Raw genomic sequence first — 22952 nt, forward strand, 5'->3', positions numbered from 1 at the left:
GATTTTTTCACAAATCAAGGTTTCTAAAGTGGTGCTGCTTTCTGATCTTTGTGTAAACAGCCAGAGAGTGCTGGGCTCTGTCTGGAGAGGAGCTTTCTGCAGGTCTGGGTGAGAGCTTTACACAGAGAGGGACAAGCTGTGAAGCTATGTCCATCTGACTCCTCTGGAAGGTGCAGTGTCACATTCTGTAACCTGGTCTCACATGGCTGCTGCCATGGCACCAGCTGAAAAGGAGCAGGTCAACCCAGCCTAGTTCAGCCCAGCCTAGCTCAGCTCAGCTCAGCTGGCTGCAAACCCTGTGGTTTCCCGAGCCCTAGCGGCTTGCGGCCCCTGGCTTGGAGAGGCTCCAGGGGCCCCCAGTGGGCAGCAGGTGACTTCTTGGGCTCATCCCCATGCCAGGTGGCCATGGCACAGCTCCAGCTTCCAAGCCATGCCAGGAATTGCTCCTGTGGCGTGCTGGGTGAGTTTCCTCCAGGGGAAGGGTGTCGCAGCCCGAGGCGCTGGTGTCTTGTCTCCAGCTGCACGTAGCCGTGCTGCTGCGTCCCGGCCGGGCGGGTGTTCCCGTGGGGCTGTGCCACGTTTGGAAGCAGCTGTGCTCTTGTTGTGCAGATGACACGGGTGAAGGTGGCTGCCTGCAGCCAGTACTCGACGTGCACGGAGTGCCTGGCTGCCGCTGACGCCTACTGCGGGTGGTGCACGATGGAGACCAGGTAGGACCAGCCACGTCCTGGCACGCTTCAGCGTGTCCTTTGGCCCTCTAGCCTGGGCAAGAATTTCTGGCACCTTCTGTATTTCCCCACAGTCACACTACCAACAGGCTTTTTCCATTCCTTACAAAATACTGTTAGAAACTATTGCATCTGGCCCAAAGGGTTGGGATGTTCTTCCGAGCCAAGATTTCACCATAGCTGTGTTGTCCTGCCACAGGCAGCTACCAGTGCAAAGAATCTCTTGCAGGTGTCAAACTTTGAAACAGGGAGAACCCACACCCTGTGAAAGTCCATGTTTTGCCCCTGCAGATCTCATCCACCAGCAGAAGACAATCACATGCAAAAGGGGATATTCAAAATTAGATTCCACATTTGCAAACTGAAGATGCCGGACAAAATGTCATTCTCTCCTCCTGAGTTTGTGTTCAGCCTGGCCTTTTCCTGCCTTCCTCAATTCTGCTGTTCCACTGGTGCTGTGGGAGTTCGTGTTTTTATCATGGCAAGCAGACACTTAAAACATAGCAGCAAATGTTAAGGCTTAGCTGCATGGATGAAGGAGAAAGATACAGACATAAGATTTTCTCAGGAGCTTCCCTCACAAGCAATTCAACATTTTTATTACCTGTTTTAAAACTCATCAACCACGAGCTGTTCCTCTGTTTGTTGCAGGTGCTCTCTGCAGCACGAGTGCACCAACTTCACAGGGGCCAACTTCTGGGCGAGTGTGAGTGAAGGAGTGCAGCAGTGCCCTTCCATGACCATCTTGGAGCCTGAGATCAATATTGACAAAGAGAACCCGGTGAGTTTGCTGCCAATTGCAAATCAATCTCCTGCAGGGTCCATAGAGCCACTGCCTGCTCCCAGGGTGGAGCAGCACAGCTCCTCGTGGCTTGGATGTGGGTCAGGGGGATGCTGAGCTCTGCTGCATGCTGCTGCATTAGGCCAAGGCTCTCGGGGAGCTGGGGGTGACCTGCTGCACCCAGAGCCTGAACCGGCTGGATGCCAAGTCTGTACGAAAACAGCACCCAGAGCTGAGCCTAAGGCAGAAACCACCCAGAGCTGCTGCACCAAACACACACCAAACACACGGTCGCAACATTTCAAACACAATCAGCTGAAGACAGCTGAATCAACTCATTTCCTGGTTTTGTACTGTTGCTATTTTAAAGTATTTTAATTCTATTTTAACAATTTTTATCAAAGTATTATTTGTTTCAAGATAGACCCTGTCTGTGGGCTTGTTTTGGAGTTGCCTACCTCTGAAAAGCATCTAAAATGTCGACAATTTAGAAATATAATTTTCTGTGATAATAGCTGACTTTTTTGTCTAATATAGGCCCTGATAATACAAATAAATGGAACTATCCCGAACCTGAATGGAACAAATATTTCATGTGACTATGGAAACAATATCTACACAGTAGCCAGAGTTGCTGGGGATTATGTAAACCAATTTATTTATTGCAGTTTGCTTCCACATGAGAAATATCCAGCATTTCCTGATGACCAAGGTATGTAGAGGCAAACAATCTGTGTTCCTTCTAACCACTTTTGTGGACATAGTTTTTAATAGGCTTTATTTATTTTTTCAGTTTTATGTGCAGTTAACACTTACAGGGGAGAAAAGACCAAAGCTGTGTCTGTTTTATAGGGCACATGACTCTGAAGCATAGGAGTTCCACCATCTTTACATGAATTGATAGTATTTCAAATTTATCAATTTTTGTTTTAAACGTCAGAACTTAAATGCCAGTTCATGTACTTATTTTTATCTGGTTTGATTTAGTATGTACTAAGCCAAAAACATTTTAGCCCTGGGCAAATAAAGTCGTTTTTTTATATTGATATTTTCAATTGCTTTGTTTAATTTCCCTCCAAAACACATGCTGCCTTTCAGGAGAAGTTCTGGAGGAAGAGCGAGTGGGTGCCTAAAGGAGCTCAGGAACTCTTAGCCCCATTTTGCAATCAAAAGCCAGCCAGAGGTGTCCAGTGTCTCCTGCTTTCCGATGGTGCCAGAGGGGCAGCCTGCCTCGAGGCTCCACGGGCTGCCTCCAGAGGAGATGAGCGCCTGTGCATGAGGCTGAAGTCAGCTGAGCTGCTGGCTGAGCTGACCAGATCTGAACTGGCCACTTAGCGAGGCGGTCAGCCCCTCTCAGTGCCTTTGGAGAAGTCTGATGCTTTAGTCCAGACTTAAGCACTTGTAGAGTTTTCATCCTTCAAGCCTGGAGTGAATGTGCTATTGAAGATGGCTGACTTCAGCAGGGGGAGAATTAGCTAGTCCTTTTAAAATTCCACTTTTCCTAGTCTCATTTGTAAAGTTGCATTGCTTTCCTCCCAAACTATCCAAAGAATGGGAGATCATTAACTGCTCTGTATTGTTGGTTTCAGCAATGTCCAAATGAATTTCTGGAATCCAGTGCACTGATTTATTGTCTGTATTCTGAAAGAAGCATTGTTTCTTCTCCCTGGTGCTTATATGGCAAAATTGCAAAGAAAAAAAAAATAGGCAATTTTGGGGGGAGGGAAGGTAGTCTGGTGTGTTGCCCAGCCAAAAGAGGATTTCCGCTCTCTGCAGGTTTGTTGGCACAGGGAAAGTGAGCGGGATTTTAAAACATGATAACTAACATGTTTTAATTACCACATTTTAAAAATTATAGTTTAGCACCAACTGTACTTGAAGAGAATAATTAAATCTGTTAATTAACACTTGCATAACATGCTGGAATTTTGTGCTGAAAGTCCCCATGTTCTTTTTTGCGAGAGTAATGTAAAGTGCTGATTTAAGAGGGAAGAGCTGAATGTCAGAGGAGAAAGGATGACTGGTCCAAGTTCTGAAATGCAGCTCAGAGGAAGCCCTAGAGAAAACAAATCATATTTAGCCCTTGTTTTCCCAAGGGTCTCTCTTGTCTACTGAGTGTGAGTGTGAGCAAGGGGTTGTTGCAACCCAATATTCTTTGGCTTGATTTTCTCAGACCACGTGGTTGTCGAAACTTCTCTCCGGGTCAACAACAAAAACATAATCCGGGCCAATTTCACCATCTATGATTGCAAAAGGATTGGGAACATTTACCCGAAGAGAGCGTAAGTGACCCCATTGTGCAGGCAGCGGAGCCACCGCGGGCAGGTGGTGGCAGGGCGTGGGTGGCACTGGGGCACTGGGTGACAGTGGTGGGGCAGTTTGAAGCCAGGAGGGTGACAGCACAGAGCTGGACGAGGGTCCTCCTGTGTGGGGTTATTGGGGGTGCTCAGCTCCTGAGAGCAGGCAGCTGGGGGCCTGGGCAGGATTTGGCAGGATCGTGGGAGATGTGATGCCAGAGGAGGGTCCTCAAGCCATCTGGACATGTTGGATTTCTTATAAGCTTAAATAATATTTTTATATAAAGCTTGTTCTGTTAACCCTTCAGCAGCAGAAGTGGCCTCCCCAGCAATCCATGGGGCATTGGGAAGGGAGGGTCATGCTCTCTTGCTGCTTCCAGCCCTGGGTGGGAGCAGTCACATACCCCCATCAGCTTGAGTGGGCTCTAGTGGCACACACCAAAACGCATCCACCTCTCAGGAGCATGACATCAGGACCTGACCACAGGGCCTGCCAGCTCTCCCATGTCTGTGAAAACAGCAGAGAGACTCTTACTCAGGTCCAGCGTGCCAGGCTCCTCAGAGAGACAGATGAGGGGAAAGTGTTTTTTTGGGGAAAATCATTTTTTGCTAAGCAGGGGAGGGTGGCTCTCAGTCTGCCTGGCATGCATGGCCTGGCCAGGCAGGGATGCCTGGGGGTGATGCGCTCTGGCCACATCCCCTGCCGGCTCCCAGGGAGAAGAGAGGGAAATCCAGCACCTGCCGTGGGTTTTTGTAGGCACCATTAAAGGCTGAAGAGTGTGAAGATGGGTTGCAGGGCTGAGGTGTGGCCCCTCTGAGCAACCTATACTCTGCTTTCCTCACCTTGCCTTTGCCATTTCAGGTGCACCAGCTGCCTCTCAGCCAGGTGGAAGTGTCACTGGTGCCCCTCCGCCTACAGCTGTGTGTCCAACCGCTCACAGTGTGAGGATGCGCTGCGGATGGAGGTGAGGCTCGTTCAGCTGCTGCTCGGGCTCCGAGCCTGCTCCAGCAGTGGCCAGCACTCGCTGGCCGTGGCTCGTGCCCTGCTGGGGTTGGGCACCCTGCCCAGCTGGTGTTCAGGAGCGGGGTGCGTGCGGGTGGGTAGCACCGTGCCCTGCCGCTGCGCTGTGCCGAGCCGTGCCTGGGGGCAGGCTGGCTCAGGGATTCAGGTGTCCTGGTGCCTCCTGTGGGCTCCATCTCTTGGCTTTCTATGACTTGTCATACCTGGAGCAATGCCGCTCTTTCTCCACATCGGCCTCCTGGATTTGAGTAGAAGAAGAAACAGCCATTTTCCACCATTCCCTTGGCTTTGACTTGAGGTTGCTTTATGTTAAAAATGTGCTAGGGCACCATTAGGGTGCTCACCCAGAGGAGAAAATCGCCCCTTTCCAAACTGCAGCTTTAATACCCAGAGGCTCAGAGTGTTCCTACTACTGAAGTTTAAATTGAAGTTAATTTAAATGAAATGGGCCTTTTAGCAATCAATCTGCTCTAGATCCAAGCCAAGCTTTTACACTGTAAATGGAATATCCCTTTTGCACCTCTGCTCTTAACTCAGGTCTCCCGTGTTCCCCATGCTCATCATCGAGAGGAGCTTGGCCCCGTGTCAGATGTCCCAACCTCCCTCTCAGGCTGAGCCCAGGGCCAGCTCTGGCATCACTCCCCTCCAGCTGGGAGGAGTGCAGGGCATCGGGGTGGGGCTGAAGCGGCCACTTACAGCTCAGGATCCTGTAAATCCCTAGGAAATGGGGATGGAAAAGTCCCTGCCAAGTGGCAGCTCCCAGCAGCACAGCAGTGTGCTGGGGTCAGCTGTGCCTGCCTGTGCATACCCAGGTGTTTTGGGGAAGCATCCTCTCCTTTGTCCACTTCACAGGTTTCAGTGTCTGGCATTTTCTCTGGCTGTCTGGATGGGTGCTGGGAAGTTGAAAACCATCCTGATGGTTGCTGCTGTTGGGTGTCTGTCCTGTGCCAGAGCCTGGGGAACCCTGCAGGGGTCTGGCACACGCTGGCTGTTGGGGCAGTGGGTGCTCATGCTTTGTGTGTGCTGCTGGGCACTGCTGTGCTGCTCGTGCCAGGGACTTGGGGGTGTGAGCTTCAGCAGTGACACTGGGTGACATCAGGGCTGTGGGGTCCCCTGGGGACTGCCCTGGGTTAGTCCTCGATTAGCAAAGGATTAACTATCTCCTTGGATCTCCTGCTCCAGAGGTACAGTGGGGCTGGATGCTGACCTGCTTGGGCATGTTTGTTTTCTCTCTGTGCCTCCTGCTGATCTTGTGAGCAGGAGAGGTGCTCTGTAGCCCTGGAAACACGGTGCTTTCATCGTGCAGTTGGAGCTTTTGGTAAACAAACCATTGCTGGTGCAGCTGCACCTGAGCATGGCTGTGCAGGGAAAGCTGCATCCTACCAGCTCCATCGGCAGCATCTTGGACATTCTGCCCGTTTCCTCTGATCCAGATGTGAAGGATACAGTCAGCTGGAAGCTCTATTTCTGGTGGCTGGTGAACAGCAGGAGAAGGGGCTGCAAGATGACAATTTAATCAGTCCTCTAAAGTGTATTTCTCTGGGAAGCTGTGCCAGCTCTGGTGACATGCAAGTACTCACCAGGCCAGGGGAGATTTTGCTTGAAATTGTAGCTGTGCTGGTTTTATTTTAACTCTTTTATTTCCTTGGAAGAGGCTTGGGACTGAAATCTCTCTCCAGTTGTTTGCTTTGCTGTTTTGCTTCCCTTATCATGTTCATCTCTGTTATTTAATCTCCTTGTTTAGGCAGCACCAACTGTGCTTGGTTAGATGAGTGTCCTGACAGAAGTGGAATGTTTTTTCTACAGTCAAATGGGCAGTTCCAGGTAGTTCCCTGACCCCTATCTAGGTCTGGGGAGGGCAGAAGAGAAACCTCCCCCTTGCTGAATGTCCGGTCCCAGGGATGTGTCCGGCTGCAGGGATGTGTCTGAACAGGCATCATAGCTCTGGGAGGGCAGGCTTAGCCTCTCCTTGGAGCTGCAGCAGTACTGGCATCAGTGAGCCACAGCAGGATAACCTTTAATGCAATTGAGAGGAAATCTTGCCTGCTGCAAATGGTTCTGCATAATGGACCAAGTATTTTGTTGTCTTTTACCCCAATGGCTCCACTGTCACAGGCATTACTCTAGATGTACCCTGGGGCCACGCACAATCTGGCTTCATTTTTGCTGTAGTTTTGCTGTGTGATTTATGTCTCATGAGAGAACAGGACGGGTTTGTCACATAGACTGGAATTCTGAGTCAGCTCCAGTGTCTGAGACATCAATTTAAAACAAGAACAAAAGTAAGGAGACAGATGACCTTTTTAAATAATTTTTCAGTTCATTTAAGCCTTTCAGTGCAGCTGCCCTGCTACTGCAGCCCCATCACAGAAGGCCCTGTGGTTCCTCGTACCCTGTCCCTGCACACGCAGCCTGTGCAGGACGGAGACCCTGGAGCACAGACTCTGCAGGTGCTGGCAGGAGTGAGCAAGGCAACGGGTGTGACACAGCTTACAGGGGGTGGGAGAGGGTCACACCGGTAGATCTGCCATTGGAGGTGGCAGTGCCTCCTTTCAGAGTTATTCTGGCCCTGTCACGGCCAGAGTGGCAGCTGAGGTGCAGGTACATGGTCACTGTGCACCTGGCAGTACCCATTTTCCAGTGAAATTAATCTTACCAAGGACTCTGATGGTTCCTCTACCCTTGTTGCTAAGGATGCTCAGCATGCACCCAGCTAACACCTTTTTTCCTTATTTTTGTACCTAGCAGAAGAAAATTGACTGTCCTCAAATAGTACCTGCCCCTTTGGAGCCGATGCCCACGGGTGTATCTCGGAACATCCTGATCTCACTGGCCAATGCAACTTTCTCTAAGGTAAATGAGTTCCTAAAGGCATTGGGAAGGTCTGGACAGGTGTCTGGGGGAAATAAAACTCCCTGTTCCCTTGTGGTGTTTGCTCCACCACAGAGCGTGCAGGTGTCAGCTCTCCCAGCCCCACATCCAGCCTGACGCCAGTGCCTGCGCTGAGGAATAAAGGACACAGCTCTGAGTGGTGGGCAGGGAGCCCTGTCTGAGCCACAGTGTTTGAGTACAGCATGGAAGCATTGTTTAGCTTCCGATTGTCACAGCAGAGCTCATTTGGTGTGGAAATGTCCTTTGGGTCATCACTGCAGGGCTTGTTTGATGTGAAAAAGTATTTTTTTGTGACATTTTCTGACATGTTAATTCTAACAGCACAAAGCAGGAGTGCACATCAAATGGTGCCTTTGGAGATGTGCTGCATGCCAGAAAGAACCAAAGGAATTTGGGGCAAAGAGGCTGAACACTGGGAAAGTGCTTGAGTAAGCTCTGGTGTTTGTAGAAAGCTGCCCTGAGTAATTTTGGATCAGATCAACAGGGCTCATGGGGCCAGGTTTGCCTTGCCCCTGCTGATGATTCCAGCATCCTGGGCAGCAAGTGGCTCCTTGTTCTTCAGGAGAGGAGAATTTTGGAAGTGGAGCTGTTCTGGCATGCTGGAGGGTGCTGCTAGAGGCCGTGGAGGCACCACTCCCACCACACCTCCTTGCCCTCAGCACAGGGGCAGAGCAGACCCTCGTGCCTGGATGGGGTGGCCTTTTCCTGCACAGCTCCAGCCTTCAGGAAGGAGGCTGTGACCTCTGCAATCAGCAAAACAGGGTGAGAAATCCTTCTTCCTGTCTGGATGCTGGAGGTGGCTGAGGAGGAAGCAATAGTGCATGGAACCCACAGGAAATGGAGTCAGCAGGAAAGGGGCAGCAGGAGAGGCTCTGGCAGTCTGGCTTCCTTCCATCACCTCCTGCTCATTGTCCCAGGGTGCTGGGTAGGATTTCTTCTCCTTCCCTCTCTGGAGGAACTCATGAGTGCTGCTGAAGCTGGGAGCCTCAGAGATGTGAGCCCCAACCCTTTGCTGTGGCAGGGGCACTGCAGGGGCAGGGACATGAGGCCAGGGCTATGGGCAGCTGCAGAGCCAGAGCTGCCTGGGCGCAGGTGATGCACTGGGCAAGGTTCTGCCTGTGTGTTTGCTGAGCCAGCAGCTGCCTGCCAGGAGCCTGGTGCTTTCTTCCATGTCTTTTGTCAGATCTGCCGGTTTTCAAAGGGTAGTTAGACCTCAGTAGTGGTGAAGCATCAACTGCTTGGAGATAGGATGTGGGCACAGCAATAATTTGGTGCAGGATATCATCCTTGCGTTATCAGGAAAACAGCACAGAAGTCTGTCTTTGAACCTGTTTTGTCCTTTTTTGAATTAGAGATTTGCTCAGTGTAGTTGTTGGGAGGAGGAGGAGGAGGAAGGTAATTTTGAGCCCAAGTGACCGACTGGTTTGGGTTGGTTTGGACAAGGTGGCCCGGGACAACACTGTCTCCCAGTCTGTGCTGCAGCATGAATTCTACACACCTTGGCCCAGAGGAGCTCTTGGGGTTGCAAGAACCCCGCCAGGCACATCTGGTCTGTGTGTGCTGTGGGCCAGGCACAGCTCTGGTCTGCACCTTTAGTGTCGGGTACTGATCTCCTGTTTGACTTGGGCAGAGTTCAGGTGCCAGTGGCAGAATCAAGGTGGGACATGGACCCTGCTGACCGACTGACAGACAGAGAACTGCACAAAATGGTTGTTGCAGCCATTCTGCCCTTGTCTTCCCTCTTCTAGGGGACAGCTCTGGAGTGCCATTTTGGGACAGACGGGACATTTGAAGCCCGGTGGGTGAACTCCTCTGCCGTGGAGTGTGTACATGTGCTGGTGAGTCGAGGGGTGAGGCTGCCAGCCCTGCTTCCCCAGGCTGAGGATCAGGTCCGAGGGCAGGCAGGGTCTTACCCCCAACCTCCCACCTGGCAGGGGGACACCACTTGCTCTCTCCTGGTCATCTCTCACTCCTGCATTCGCCCCTCTGGGCTCTCTGCGTGTGCTGATGCTGGCAGGGCACTCAGATGTCACCGGTGCTGTGTTCCCAGCCCCGTGGGGACCTGCAGGGGCTTTGGCCCCGCTCCCCTGGGGCTTGGGAAAGAGCTGCTTGTTTACCTTTCTAAATTGGAAGAGTTTTGTTCAGACAAAAATTTGGCCACTTTTCAGCATTGCTGCTTCTGTAGCTTTTATTTTGAACAAGGAATTGGCCTGAGAAAATGTTGTGATGCTCACTGGAAAGCAGTGTGTGGTTGTTGGAGGGCAAACTGCACCTGCAAAATGCAGCAAACATTTGGGCTTTAAGCAGTAGGAACATTGCAAGTGGAAGCTGGGGAAGAGCACTTTCCCATCACGTCACCTGTATCACAGCCCCACACTGAGAATGTGCAGACAGTCCAGGCTGCTGGTTTTCCTGTCCATTTCTGCTAAAAATAGCAGCAACCCAGGGCTCTGCTCACGATAGGCACTGTGTCCTGGTGCCGTTTACTGGGACTTCAGCAAAATAATTAAAACAAAATAGCTGTCCCACTTCTTCTGCTAAGGATAAGACCCTTGTGTATTGAGGAGCAGTGGTCAAAGAAGCCTCACAAGAAAGGTCAATCCATGGTGGGAGGGGTGTGTGTATGTAACCTCCTATTTTACTAAATTTCATAAGGTTATGTTTGTTTTTTGTGTGCAGCTTCACACATCAGAGAAAAGCCATCGCTTCCCAGTGAACCTCCAGCTGAAGGACAAACCAGACAGATTTATCGACAGTCCGGGGATGATGACAGGTCTGAGTTGAAAATATTTTTATGCTTCTCTCATCTGGTTGGCTTGAACAACTCTCAAACCTGGGCAGAGCTTATGGCTGCAGGAGAAACCATGGCTCCAGTGGGCACAGTGCAGTTCCTTCTCTCAGGCACATGCAAAAAGTGTGTTTACCCAGAGTCACTGCCCATGAACGTGAGCCCAGAGCCCAGAGTGGCACCCACACATCACTGTTACAGCCAGCCAAAGTCAAGCCCTGCCCTGAAGTGCAGCTTAGGTCTCACCTGTCAGCAGTGCATGGCTCAGGTGCATGGCTCAGGTCACCTGGTGCTCTCAGTCACAGCTGGGATGTGGGCTAGAGAGGAATTCCTCCCGGGGAGAGAAGGGATGGGGCAGGGCTCTTCCCTCAGCACTCACAGGAGCATGGCATCAAGGTTCCACATGCTGTGAAAATTGAGTCCTTCTTTTTGCTTCCTCTGCTGAGAAGGAATAAAATGTGTAAGCACATTTCACCCCTGGCCTGTTCTCTGTCTCTGCGAAGAAGGGCTGGATTCCCAAAAAAGCCCTTGCTACATCAGCAAAGTGAGGAAGGCAGGCAGTCAGACTCGAAATGAGTCAGACTCAGTCACGGTAGCCAGGCAGGACGAGCCCAGTGGGTTGGCCACGGAGCAGGGCTGGCACAGCAGCAGCCACGCTCTGCATGGCCAGAGGTTTGGCAGTGCCCTTGCCAAGGGCTCTGGCTGGAGGCAGCATTCCCCAGCTCCTTTGCCTCTCAACAGTGGCAGAAGGGGCTGATTTATCCGAGGTGCAGAGGAGGAGGAGAGCCCAAAGAGAGCTCTCCTTTGGAGGATGGCTGTGACAGGGAGAAAGACACGAGCACCAACAGCCAGTGACCAGGACAGAAAGGTTTCCCCGTGATAAACCCCTGTGAACGGAGGAGGATTATCTTGCAAAGTGAAAATACCTGGAGATACCAGCATAGGCAGGCATGAGATCTGGTTTCTCTGCTGAAAGAAGAGGGCATAGTTTTGCAATACAGTGGTAACCCTGAGGAGGGGGGTGGGACATGGGGTTTTGGCTGTGTAGAAGACTCAGTTCTCTGTGTGGGTGGTGCTGGGAGCAGGAAACACAGCAGAAAAAGCGTGGTGGAATTCCCCTCCTCCTGCATGGAGAAGGAGCTCGTTTACATAGGCTGTGTTTGCGTCCATCGGAATTGGCCAGAATATTTGGAGTTCCCACGGGACTGTTATGCTGCTCTGGCTCCTCCTCACTTTGCTCAGGCTGGTGTGAGTCACATTAGAGAGACTGCCTTGCATCAGAGATCTGCTAGACAAACGTGGGCATCTTTTAAAAAATGTCTTTAATGAAATTACTGATGTTATTGTTTATTATTTCAGTGTTTATTAGCTTTTATTGTACACTCTGTTTTGATAGTCCATTGAAGGAATACAAGCTCTGCTATTGGCTGGAAAACCACCCAGTGTAATCTCCTGGGGAGACTGCAGATGACATGGAATAAGCTTTTTTTTGTGGAGAATAGGAGAGATCCTCAGTACCAGTGATGTTTCGTTAGCATGGCACAGGCAGAGCGTTGGTGCTGATGGAGTTTCATTAGCACAGCACAGCAGAGCGTAGAGGCTGAGGGACTCATTAGTTGCTCAGGAAGTGCCTTAAGATGCTCCTATGAGCAGAAGTGCCAAATGTGTCTGTTTCTGTGTTTTATGTACTCCTGAAAAGTCTCCTGTGGGGAAAAGGGTGTGAAAGCCATGTTTCCTGAGCATTTCTCACTGTTACCTCCATGGATACCCACATTTCAGTGGCAGAAGTCTTGAGGCTGGAGAGGAAATGTAACCCGGGGCATCAGCTAATGGAGATGTGAAGGCAGTATAAGAAAAATATATGGAAGTTGAGCTGAGCAGATCTGAAGGGAGAAGAAGTCAATGAAAGGGGTCTGTGGTCAGAGGGGGAAGGAAAGAACTGTAAACACTGTACAAAGCACAAACTACCCCATTTTTTGTCAGCGTGGAAGCAATGTGATTGCTTTCCTGGCAGGATGGAGCCAACTTTGCCAAGTAGCTTCCCATGTGGATGCTGAGAGTTGGAAACACGTAGCATTAATTGACAAAAGGTTCCAAGTTTGGGTGTTGCTTGTTTTTCGAGGGGGAGAAAAAGGAAAAGAATGTGCTAAATTATATTGTAGTGTGAACAAGCGTGCAGGCCTTCTGGGAAGTCTGCAGGATGGTAGCCAAGTGCTACCTCGTCTCGCTGTGTGTGCAGACTGCTCTGCTCCTCCACTGGATTTCAGATTTTACTGGATTAATGTAGCGGGCAGGTGGTGGGAGATGGGGGGCTGTATGTGTTGGGCTGCCTTAGGCTAAGCAAAGCTGTGAGAACCTCAGGCCTGGCGCTCATTGTCTCTTGTCTCTGGTGGCTCAGTGGAGGTGTACAACTGTGCGACTGGCAGTGCCGACTGCTCCCAGTGCTTGGGCAGGGAGGACCTGGGGCACCGCTGCCTCTGGAGTGAGACCAGCTCCAGCTGCAGGCTGCAAACCGAGCCTCCACAGGTCTCTGAAGTCTGCCCACCTCCTGAGATTCGCAAGGTAAGGCCCGAAGGCTGCATGCAGGGTGCTCGCAGTGTAGCGTGGCGTGAGGTGGCGGGTGGTGCCAAGGGCTGGGACTGGCTGCACTGTGCTGCCTGGAGCAGAGGAAGGATCTGCACATTGTCCCTGACACAGGATGGGGTCAAGACCAGCACTGAATTGTTCACTGACTTTCTATGCTGTCAAGTCACCTGGTGCCAAGGACATCTTGCTAGTGACAGGATCCAATCTTCATCATGTTAGAGGGAAAAACAACAGGTGCACAATCATGGCCAGTACCCTGTCCTCTCGCAGCACTGGGATGTCGTTGTGACCAGTACTCTGTCCCCTCACAGCGCTGAGGGCAGCAGCTGCCAGGTGAAACTGATGGTGTAGGAGTGGGTTCAAAACTGGCGTGTGGAAGAAAGCATGTTTCTTACCAGATGTGTTTGCAGCTGAAGTGGTCCTTGACTAAACCCCACTGCCCAACACAGCAGAGAAGTGTGATGGTTTCTCCTCTGCCAAGCCAGAGCAAGGAGATCCTGGTGTTGGGCAAGCAGGAGTGTGAGGAGTGATTCTGTCTGCTTCACAGGGCTCAGGGATGAAGGGCAGAAGCTCCTGGTTCTCCCTGACCTGGTCTAGTGGGAGGTGTCCCTGCCAATGGCATGAATCATAGATGATCTTTGAGGTCTCTTCCGACCCAAAGTGTTCTGGGATCCTGTGATGCTCTGACTTTATGACCTGCCCCTTGGTGCTGCAGATCGAGCCGCTGCGCGGGCCTCTGGAGGGGGGCACGCTGCTCACCATCCGCGGGAGGAACCTGGGCCGCCGCTTCAGCGACATCCTGGGCGCCGTCCGCGTGGGCGGCGTGCTCTGCGCCCCGCTGCCCGACAGATACGTCGTCTCCGAGACGTGAGTGGGGGGAGCTGCGGAGGAGGGACCATGACCCCTGCATGTCCCTGTGGCCAGGCAGAGCCCAGCTGCTGCTGCCCCTCGCCCCTGGCACTGCTGCCACCTGCTTCATCCATCCACAGAGTCGTGTGCCAGACCGGAGGGGCTCCGGAGGCGTTTTCGGATGTGGTCACGGTTAACGTGAGCCGGGAAGGGAGGTCCAGGGAACGGTACTCCTACGTGGTGAGTAGCTGTCTCTTGAGTGTTCCTTTGGTGATTCCTGTGCCCCTTAAAGGGGGTGTGCAGCTCCCCACACCTTCCCCAGCTGGCTGAGGAACAGGATCTACAATGACATGTTGGGGTCCTTAAGGAGCTGCTGAGGTGTCACCTCACCTGTGGTTACCTGTGTGGGGTGTGGCAGGACCTCAGCAGGATGCTGGCAGCACGGCCACACTCCCAGACTCAGCTCCTGCAGGGGTCTGTCTCATCCCAGCTCTATTGACAATTCTCCCGCTAGAAAAAGGAACTCCATTTTCTTCTACCTCTTTTGCTGAAGTGTTGTTGCAACCTGTGAAATTTTTTGAGACTTGTGAAGCCCGTTTGTACTGTGTAAGTTACATTCCATAAACTCACATTGTTTAGAACTGATTTTTTGCTGCAGAGATTGTATTAGTTTTTGCATGAAATAATGTGTAGGGATTAGACTGAAGCTAACCCCATGTCATTGTGCAATGAAAAGCCCTTTATAACTTTGTGCTGTGCTTTCCACAAAGATAACTTTCATCTTTATAAACCTGGAGAGAAATCCATGCATTTTTCTTTTCCCTGCATGAGCCTTCTTGGACAGTATTCATGGGCAGCCGTGATGGGTGGGTGCTGAGGGCACGTGGAGTGCTTGGAGTCTTTGTGCCCGCACTGCAGCTTCAGCTGGGGCAGGACAGTCCATGCTGCAAGTTGCTGGCCTGGGAGGAGACTTGGAGCCCCAGAAAACACTTTGATTCCCGGTGGTCCTTGTGAGGAATTTGGGGCAGATCATGGAGTGCGATTCTCCCACCCTGAAGCCAATGACAGATTGGGTGTTTAGTTCAGGGAGTTGAGAGCACGCAGCCGGCGCAGGCATGGCACACCCCAGCACTCAGCAGAGCCAGCCAGACACTGCATGGGGAGAGGCTGGTGAGGTGATGGCACTGCCAGGCCAGTCTCAGCAGGAGTTCCCAGGTCCCATTTCCACAGTTTCCAGGTGTCCAGGTTCACATCCCAACAGCCCCCTTGGTCTGGGGATTCTCAGGATGTGTGTGCTGAGCTGGAACATCCCGCACTGCTGGCTGAGAGAGGGGAGAGGGGCCCGGTGTGTGGAGCAGGGCTGAGCAGCTCCTTCACCAGCTCCTAACGTGCGAGGAAAAGCCTCTCAGGAAACACCTGTGGAAGCACCAATGCTGAACAAAGCCAGTCCCTGGCCTCAGCCTGGGTCCATGGCAGCCCTGGGCAAGCTTAGGGAGCAAGCTCCTTCCTGGAGTGGGAGAGGAGCTGTTCCTGCTTGGGTGGCACAGTAGAAAACTGCTGTCTGTCTGTCTGCCATCTCTGTCTGTCTTGTTTGTCTTAGCAAAGCTTGGAGCAGATATGAGGGAGTGCCCTGCCTTGTGCACATGTTGGGGAGGGACACTGCATGATGGAGGTGTGTCACACTGAAATTAGCTTTCATGCCATTTGCAGACCAAGCAACACTTGTTTTCTTGGTTCTCCTCTCCATGTAAGGCTGGTCTTGGTGAGACCTGAGCTTGAGCACTGGTACAATTTACCTGGAAAAATTTAAAAGCCTTTCAGAACTGCCCTTCCAAAGATGGCACTTCATGAAATACCAGATATTGTTTGTGTGCTACATCTCTCGAAGTCCCTATTAAACATGCTGGAAGAGAAAAATTCAGCTGTAATTGTGCTGAGGAGGAGGGAGATGTTTCTTCAGGACATTACAGCAGGCTATGGATGAGCTGGATTTGCCAAAGCTGCGATGGAGGTGATTGGTGCTGGCGGTGCACCAAGAGCAGCAGCCCCTGGCTCTGGCTAAGGGGAAGGCTTTGGGAAACAGGAATAATCCTCTCTGCTGATGCTGTAGCTGCACTTATGAATATGTGGGTTAAGGGCCAAGGCCAGGAGACAGCTGCCTGCAGACAGAGAAATAGAAGTTAGCAAAACGGATCCAGTGGAAACGGGTGACGATCAGACTGACAGAGGAAATGGCAGTAGAGGAGTGAAGCCATCTGAGTGTAGGACAAGGGCCAGGGTAAATGTTAATGCAAGGGTTTGTGTGGCAAAGACTGCCAGGCAAGGCACTAACAGCAGGCTCAGCCTGCACTCCACTGCCCGCCTGTGAGGGTCTGCTCTGCACGAGCAAGGGATGGGCTGGGGGTGAGCGGGGCCAGCCCCCGTGGGTCTGTCTGAGAGGGAGTCACCAGTGCCCTATGGAAGGCTCTGGAGATCATGATTTGCTCTGCCCTGGCTGTCCTGCTCGAATGGAGCAGGGATGCTGCCAGCAGCCTCTCCTGGGGTGCCTGTGAGCAGACAAGAGGGCTCAGCGCCACCTGAGTTATCAAAGCCTCCAGCTCATGAATCTCAGGAAGATATCCAGGGGCTGCAAACACAGATAACATACATGCTAATTTAAGCTGCAAATGGTAAGAGGCAAAGTAACTTCCCCCTCAGTTCCTGTTGCCTCAAGAGATGCAGATTTCAAGCTTCCTTAGCAGGGGTCTGGTATTCAGTTATCTAAACCCAGGTGGCCATTTTACTGATCTCAAGGCCATCCTCCAGTGGGGCTTTAACATTATCCTTGCATTTTGGAGGACATGGATCTGGAAGGGCTGAGATGGTGAGGGTGGTAATGAGTGAGAAATTTCCTTTTATTGATGGACCTTGTGCTGTTGCTGGCTCTGGACCTCCTGATGGAAATCTGAAGGGAATGGTGGGATTCTGGGCTCCTGTTTGGCCCCATGTTTCATTTACAGACAGTATTTAGGGACCACTGAGAGTCACAGAGGTTTTATATGATCATACTCCTTAGTGTTTGTATAACTTCTCTTTTTCTGAAACCTTGCCAGCAAAAGCTTTTGCTGTGCTGCTGTTTGAGCCTCACAGTGCTGGACACTTACTCAAAGTTCTGAATCAATTTCCATGTACAGTGTGGAATATCTAGCTGCAGATTTACCAGGCTAGAAAACAGATTTCCCCTTTGTTTTTAGCTTCCCGTGGTGCAGTCCATAGCTCCTCAGAATGGCCCGAAGGCAGGAGGAACAAGAGTGACCATCAGAGGCAGCAGGCTGGATGTTGGCTCAGAGCTCCGTGTCCTCATCAACTCCTCCAAGCAGTGCACGGACCTCAGGTGGGAGCAGGGCTGGGGGCTGGCACTGGAGTAGTGAGGAGAGCCAAAGCGTTAGGAAGGTTGGTGCTGTCCCCCAAGAAGTCAGGTAGAGCGAGGGTTTTGATGGGGGGCACCACGACATGCTGGCATGGCCTCCCCCGCCTGCCCTTCCCCTCCGTGTGCTGGGGATGGGCCCAGCGCCGGCTGCTGTCAGCTGAGCTGCCAGCCTGGAGGAGCAGCTAGCCGGCATGTGGCTGGGAGCTCCGTGTCAGCTGCGGCTGCCACCCGCCTGCCAGGCTGCTCAGGCCAGACTCCAGCCCGCGGCTCCCTGCAGCTCACCCCTCCTGTCCTCACGCAGCCGCACCGACAGCACCATCACCTGCACCATGCCCGCCGTGGAGCTCACCACAGCCGTGCCAGTCTGCGTGCAGTTCGAGAACAAGTCTTGTGCCAGCCACAACATCACTTTCAAGTATGAGAAGAACCCAGTTATATCAGACATCAACCCCAAAAAGAGCCAGATCAGGTGAGATCCTGCCTAGCTGAAACAGCCCATGAAAGAGAGGGTCAGCTCCAGGTGGGAGAGGGTCCTGCCAGGAGAGAGGGGCTCTCAGCCCTGGGCTGGATGGGTGTAGAGGGTGCCTTATCTTGCTCTTGGGGTGCTCCAGGATAACCCCAGCATGGGAGTAGAAGAGGTCTCACACACCAGGACTGTCCATAGCTTGTTTTGATGCATTTATGAGTGGAAAAATGTCAGCCTTGGTAACTATATTGTGCACACCTGGTGAGTGCTTTGGGGAGGCCCAGGTGGGGGCTCTATGAGACCCTGAGGACTTTTCTTGGCAGTAAAACTGCTGGAGGATAAGTTGAGATTTGTAATTTTGGATTTCAACCTTCCCCAAGGTCACAGTATTTAATTTTTAAAGTGTGTTGCTTTTAGTTTTACATCTCCGTGGAGTTCTCAGACTTCTGTTCCTTTGAATACAGTGGTGAAATACCAGCCTCCTCACCTGTGGAGCCTGAAAATCCCAGGGCTGACTAGGAAATCTGGGAGGCCAGCAGCTGTGCTGCAGGACATCGCTGAAGCAGCACGCCCAGGGCCGAGCATGAGCAGGCTCTGGTGGCCTGTCCCTCTTGGAACAAAGCTGCCTCTCTGTTCCCAGCACAATGCCAAGGCTGCAGGCTACGAGAATGTTAGGGGAAAGGCAGAGCCATGACTCAGCCAGGCACAGCCCCTCGCAGGCTTCCAACTGCTGAGTGGCGAGAGCAGTGTCTAAAAGGAGACAAGGGAAGAATGTCCTTTCTGTAGTCACAAAGGAAACCACTGGGGTATTTCTCAGTCACCTTAGTCTGCTTCCTTGGCACTTAGAGCCGTTCCCAAATTTCAGAGAACAGGGATGGTAACTGTAGGCTCTCTCTGGCCTCTGGCGTGGCTCATGCAGTCTGACTGCTTAGCACACTGCTGGGCTATTGACCATGAGGTGCTAGTAACTTGTGTAAAAATTTAGCTGGATCTGATTTCTCTTAACATATTGATAAAATAATCCATATAACCAAAAACTAAACCAATGCAAAAGTTGTACATTAGTCTGTAGATGTTACAGGCTAGTGAGAAACTTGGATCATAACTTCCTAGTGATATCCCCAGGCTTCAGAGAACCCTGGGGCCTCGTGCCCAAAGTCACTGTGCCTGGAGTGCTCTTCAGATAACAGGACTTGCGAGTTGCCTGTTCCCTGGCAAATACTCCAAACACGTCAAATGTGATACGGGGAAGGTTGATCTAGGGTGCAGATGAGTGGTGATGGTTCTCCTGCTGCTGTTCTGCCTTGTGCACATTGGGGCTGCTCATTATTCTTGTTAGTTGACTGCACAGTGAGAAGCACATGTGTTGCATTCCCCCCAAGCAGATTCAAAACACAGCGATTTTCACATTTTGATCTAAATCACAAGTTCCTGGAAGATGCAGAATGAGGGACGTTTTCCTCTCCAAGTCTCACAGTTCTGTGTGGGTTGCTGCAGGGCAGGGGCAGGGGCAAGGGCAGGGGATGTGTCCTGGCCATCACTTCACAGGTCACTTACATGGCCAGTGGCCAGGATGCCTGCTGCATACCCTGGCATGCAGAGGCTGCTCTTCTGGACAGTGGGAGTAAAGGGGACAGCTCACTGATGCTGGAAGAGGCTCCCCGCTTTCCCCCAGAGCATCTACCCCTCCTTCCTTCCTTCCTTTCTTCCATGATATTGTGGTAGCTGTGTAGGTAGCTTCCTGCTTCTGCTGTAAGTAGGAAGAAGACTTTGGCTGTTGGGTCACATTTTCTGCTCTGGAGGCTTGGAAACACCTCTGAGAAAATGACAGGAGGAAGATGCAACCCTCACATCCCACTGCTACACTTTCCTCTGCAGTCACCCTCTCTTTCTTCCCTTCTCAAAGCGGAGGCAGGATCATCACCCTGGAAGGAAGAGGTTTTGGGCTGGTGCAGAACGTGTCCATGGCTGTCCGTGGCATCGGCAGAGAGCACACGGTGGGTGTCCTGGCCAGGCACGGCCCGGGGATGCAGCAGGGCTGCGTGCCTGCTGCCAGAAGCTGTGCAGCTGGGCCTGAGCCTCAGGACGGGCTGGAGCGCTCGTGGCGCGGGGCTCTGACCGCTCACACTCCTGCTTTCAGCGCTGTAAGGTGCACACGGACACGGCCATCACCTGCCCCTCTCCAGCTGCCTCCAACCTCACTGTGGGGAGCAAGCCAGCCCCTGTTGATTTCTACCTCAACGGGCGCCTCTACTCTGACGAGCGCTCGGCCCTGGACGAGGAGATGTACTCCGAGGAGGCCTCGCACATCAGCAAGTTCAGCCTGGGCTACTACGCTGACCCCCAGTTCTCCACAGCCAAGAAGGAGAAGTGGATCAAGCACCATCCTGGCGAGCCCTTAACTCTGGTCATACATGTAAGAGGGTGGTGGTTACAGCTCTGCTTCTCTCTGGGTGCTGCCATCTCCACCCTGGGCAGCTCCTCGGTCCTAAGTACCAGCACAGGGACTGTCCACAGACACAGCACAGAGAAGGGGGTGGGTGGAACTGGGGAGGCAGGAGGCAGGAGCAGGTGATTTTGGCTCAGCCTGCAGCTTCTGCATCTCTCTGCCCCAGGAGATGCAGCCTGGTGTGGGGATGCCTTCTGAGGCATGATGCCAGAGAGCTGCCTGGGGAGGGTGCTGTAGCAAGGGGTTAAATGAAATACTGGACATGTGGAAAAGAACTACAATGCCCTGGCCTGAAACCAGGCAGGTGCTGCAGAAGGGCCTGACAATAGGTGTTTATTCCTGCAGAAACAGATCATTCATTCTTCTCTTTCGGCTGCTGAATTCAGCTCAGCTCACAAGGAAGTTGGGGTGCAGAAGCTGATTGGCCTGGACAATGAGCAATAGTAATTCAAAGGCCATTGTTTGCAGCAGGATATCCTAATGGTTTGTAGCGTGCTCCAGAAATGTGCTCCCCCTTTCTCAGGCTTTGCAGGCGCATCCCCTGGCTATCCCCTCTGTTGTACATCCTTCCCCCCTCCCAGATGGGTGCTTACATCCTTATCTTCTATGCACAGCAGGTCCGATCAAAAGCAGATTTTTCCAGGTTCCATGAAGGGGTTGTTCATCCTATGCCCCATGCTGAGTGAAGAATGGGAAACAGGAAAATGGGGAATGGCCTGGTTTTGGCTTTCCCGTGGAGTCCTGGAAAAATGTCCTTGGTGAGGGAGAGTCTTCCCAGGTCTGCAAAACAGCAGGGAATATGGAAAGTAAAGCAGAAAGATCGATTGCAATTCCAACTGCTATGCTGCAGCCTGACATCCTGATTTTTTTTCTGCCTTTAGAAAGAGCCTGACAGCCTGGGCCTGGAAAGCAATGAATACCAGGTGAAAATCGGCCTGATCTCATGTGAGATCCAGATTGTTTCAGACAGAGTCATCCACTGCTCCATCAACGAGTCGCTGAGCTCCTCAGAGAGGCAGCTGCCGGTGACGGTGAGTGCGGAGCTGTGCTGAGTGTGGAGCTGTGGGGCACAGGGGTCCCGCTGAGTGTGGAGCTGTGGGGCACAGGGGTCCCAGTGAGTGCAGAGCTGTGCTGAGTGTGGAGCTGTGGGGCACAGGGGTCCCAGTGAGTGCAGAGCTGTGGGGCACAGGGGTCCCGCTGAGTGTGGAGCTGTGGGGCACAGGGGTCCCAGTGAGTGCAGAGCTGTGGGGCACAGGGGTCCCAGTGAGTGCAGAGCTGTGGGGCACAGGGGTCCCAGTGAGTGCAGAGCTGTGCGGGCACACAGGTCCCGCTGCACACCCCGCTCGTGCAGCGCCTGCCCAGCTCAGGCTCACCCGCTGCTGACCGTGCAGGAGGCTGCACAGAGGAAGAGTGGCCAAAGCACGCCATGCTGTCGCAGGGCAGTGGTCAGCAGGATGCAGGGGCCGGCCAAGGGCTGCTCTGAGCCGTGGCACCAGCAGCTGCTCGTGGAGCTCCGGCACTGTGCTCTCTGGAAGGCACACTGAGGTCTTGGGCATGAGAGGTTTTGTCACCTGCACTGATTTCCTGCTCCTCATGAGATATGTTTGGGGATTTCCTTACAGCTTTAAGCTATCGGCTCTGCTCCCACCAGCAGAAGGGCTACGAGTGACCATGAGAGCCCAGCCTTCCCTGAGCTGTCCCTGCTGGGTCCCTGCGGGAGGGTCAGAGCAGCACTCAGGGCTTCCAAAGCCTGCTGCTTTCTTGCTGTAGAGTTCAGTGTTCAGGGCTGCCGTTTCTCTTTGTGTCTGCAAATGCACCACACTTTGTTACTGTCCTGTTTTCCAGAGGGCTGGACTGAACTGCTCTGCTTGCCTCAGTTTCCCTCACGTCATACACGGCCCGTGGCCATGCAGGGATGTGACTGTGGCTCCTTGTATCTGGAGGGAAAATGCCTCCACCTCCGTGGCACACCCTGCTGCCCTCTCGCAGGCCGTGTGTTGGCAGGGGATGGATGGGAGCCTGAGGCATGGGCAGGGTGGGCAGGGAGAGCTGGAGGGAGCTGTGAGCTCAGGAGCTGGGCTGCCCAGGAGGAAGGCACAATGCACTACCAATTTGCTAACAGGATTGCCCAGTTTACTGGCAGCAATCTGAGGTGTATGAAATTCTGTTGCAAACTGGAAGCATGGAAATGGAGAAGTAACAGAATTTCTTGAGTCATCTTAACGGGAATTTTAAACAGGGTAATTTTTAATTTCTTTTTTTTTTTTTTTTTTTTTTTTGTAAGTACAGAGAAACAGGGGAATCCCTTTGTGGAAGAAAAGGAATTTTTGAGTTTGCTAGTCTTGGCGTGACATTAACCAATCATGGCAAGTCCCCAGGAAGCAGGAGAGTGATACCCAGCCTTAAATATCACAAGGGTGTTCAGAGTGCACTAGCAATGAAAGTGCAGCTAATTAATCTGCTTATTTTCATACCTGTGCACCCCTACTAAACCTACAGGCGTGGCTGGGGCCCTTGCCTGCCAGCCATTCCACGAGTGGCCACTGCTTTATCACACATGAGAAATGGCTTTGGTGCAGGGGCCTTGCCTGGGTCACAGTCAGTATTGAGTAGGGCTGTCCAGCTACACGAGAGAGACTTGTCAAGACATTCAGGCCTGTCTTTGTTTATGACCAAACAGTTTAAA

General features: G+C 52.2%; 1 protein-coding gene across 2 annotated transcripts in view; it reads left to right on the top strand.

Moving 5' to 3' along the window:
- The window catches only part of PLXND1 (plexin D1), a 70407-nt gene that overhangs the window by 22040 nt on the left and 25415 nt on the right, over positions 1 to 22952 (top strand). The window contains exons 4-19 of one of the 2 annotated variants that reach the window (XM_030283480.4): positions 610 to 710; positions 1380 to 1509; positions 2047 to 2221; positions 3683 to 3791; positions 4669 to 4771; positions 7573 to 7680; positions 9468 to 9557; positions 10399 to 10492; positions 12906 to 13069; positions 13809 to 13960; positions 14083 to 14182; positions 17176 to 17315; positions 17653 to 17820; positions 19724 to 19814; positions 19958 to 20233; positions 21148 to 21297. In XM_030283480.4, coding sequence (XP_030139340.4) covers positions 610 to 710; positions 1380 to 1509; positions 2047 to 2221; positions 3683 to 3791; positions 4669 to 4771; positions 7573 to 7680; positions 9468 to 9557; positions 10399 to 10492; positions 12906 to 13069; positions 13809 to 13960; positions 14083 to 14182; positions 17176 to 17315; positions 17653 to 17820; positions 19724 to 19814; positions 19958 to 20233; positions 21148 to 21297 — 2151 coding nt within the window. The remainder of the gene's footprint in view (positions 1 to 609; positions 711 to 1379; positions 1510 to 2046; positions 2222 to 3682; positions 3792 to 4668; positions 4772 to 7572; positions 7681 to 9467; positions 9558 to 10398; positions 10493 to 12905; positions 13070 to 13808; positions 13961 to 14082; positions 14183 to 17175; positions 17316 to 17652; positions 17821 to 19723; positions 19815 to 19957; positions 20234 to 21147; positions 21298 to 22952) is intronic. The other variant, XM_030283481.4, reaches the window with a different exon arrangement.

The sequence above is a fragment of the Taeniopygia guttata genome, chromosome 12 (assembly GCF_048771995.1).
Source record: "Taeniopygia guttata chromosome 12, bTaeGut7.mat, whole genome shotgun sequence".
NCBI classification, from domain to species: Eukaryota; Metazoa; Chordata; class Aves; order Passeriformes; family Estrildidae; genus Taeniopygia; species Taeniopygia guttata.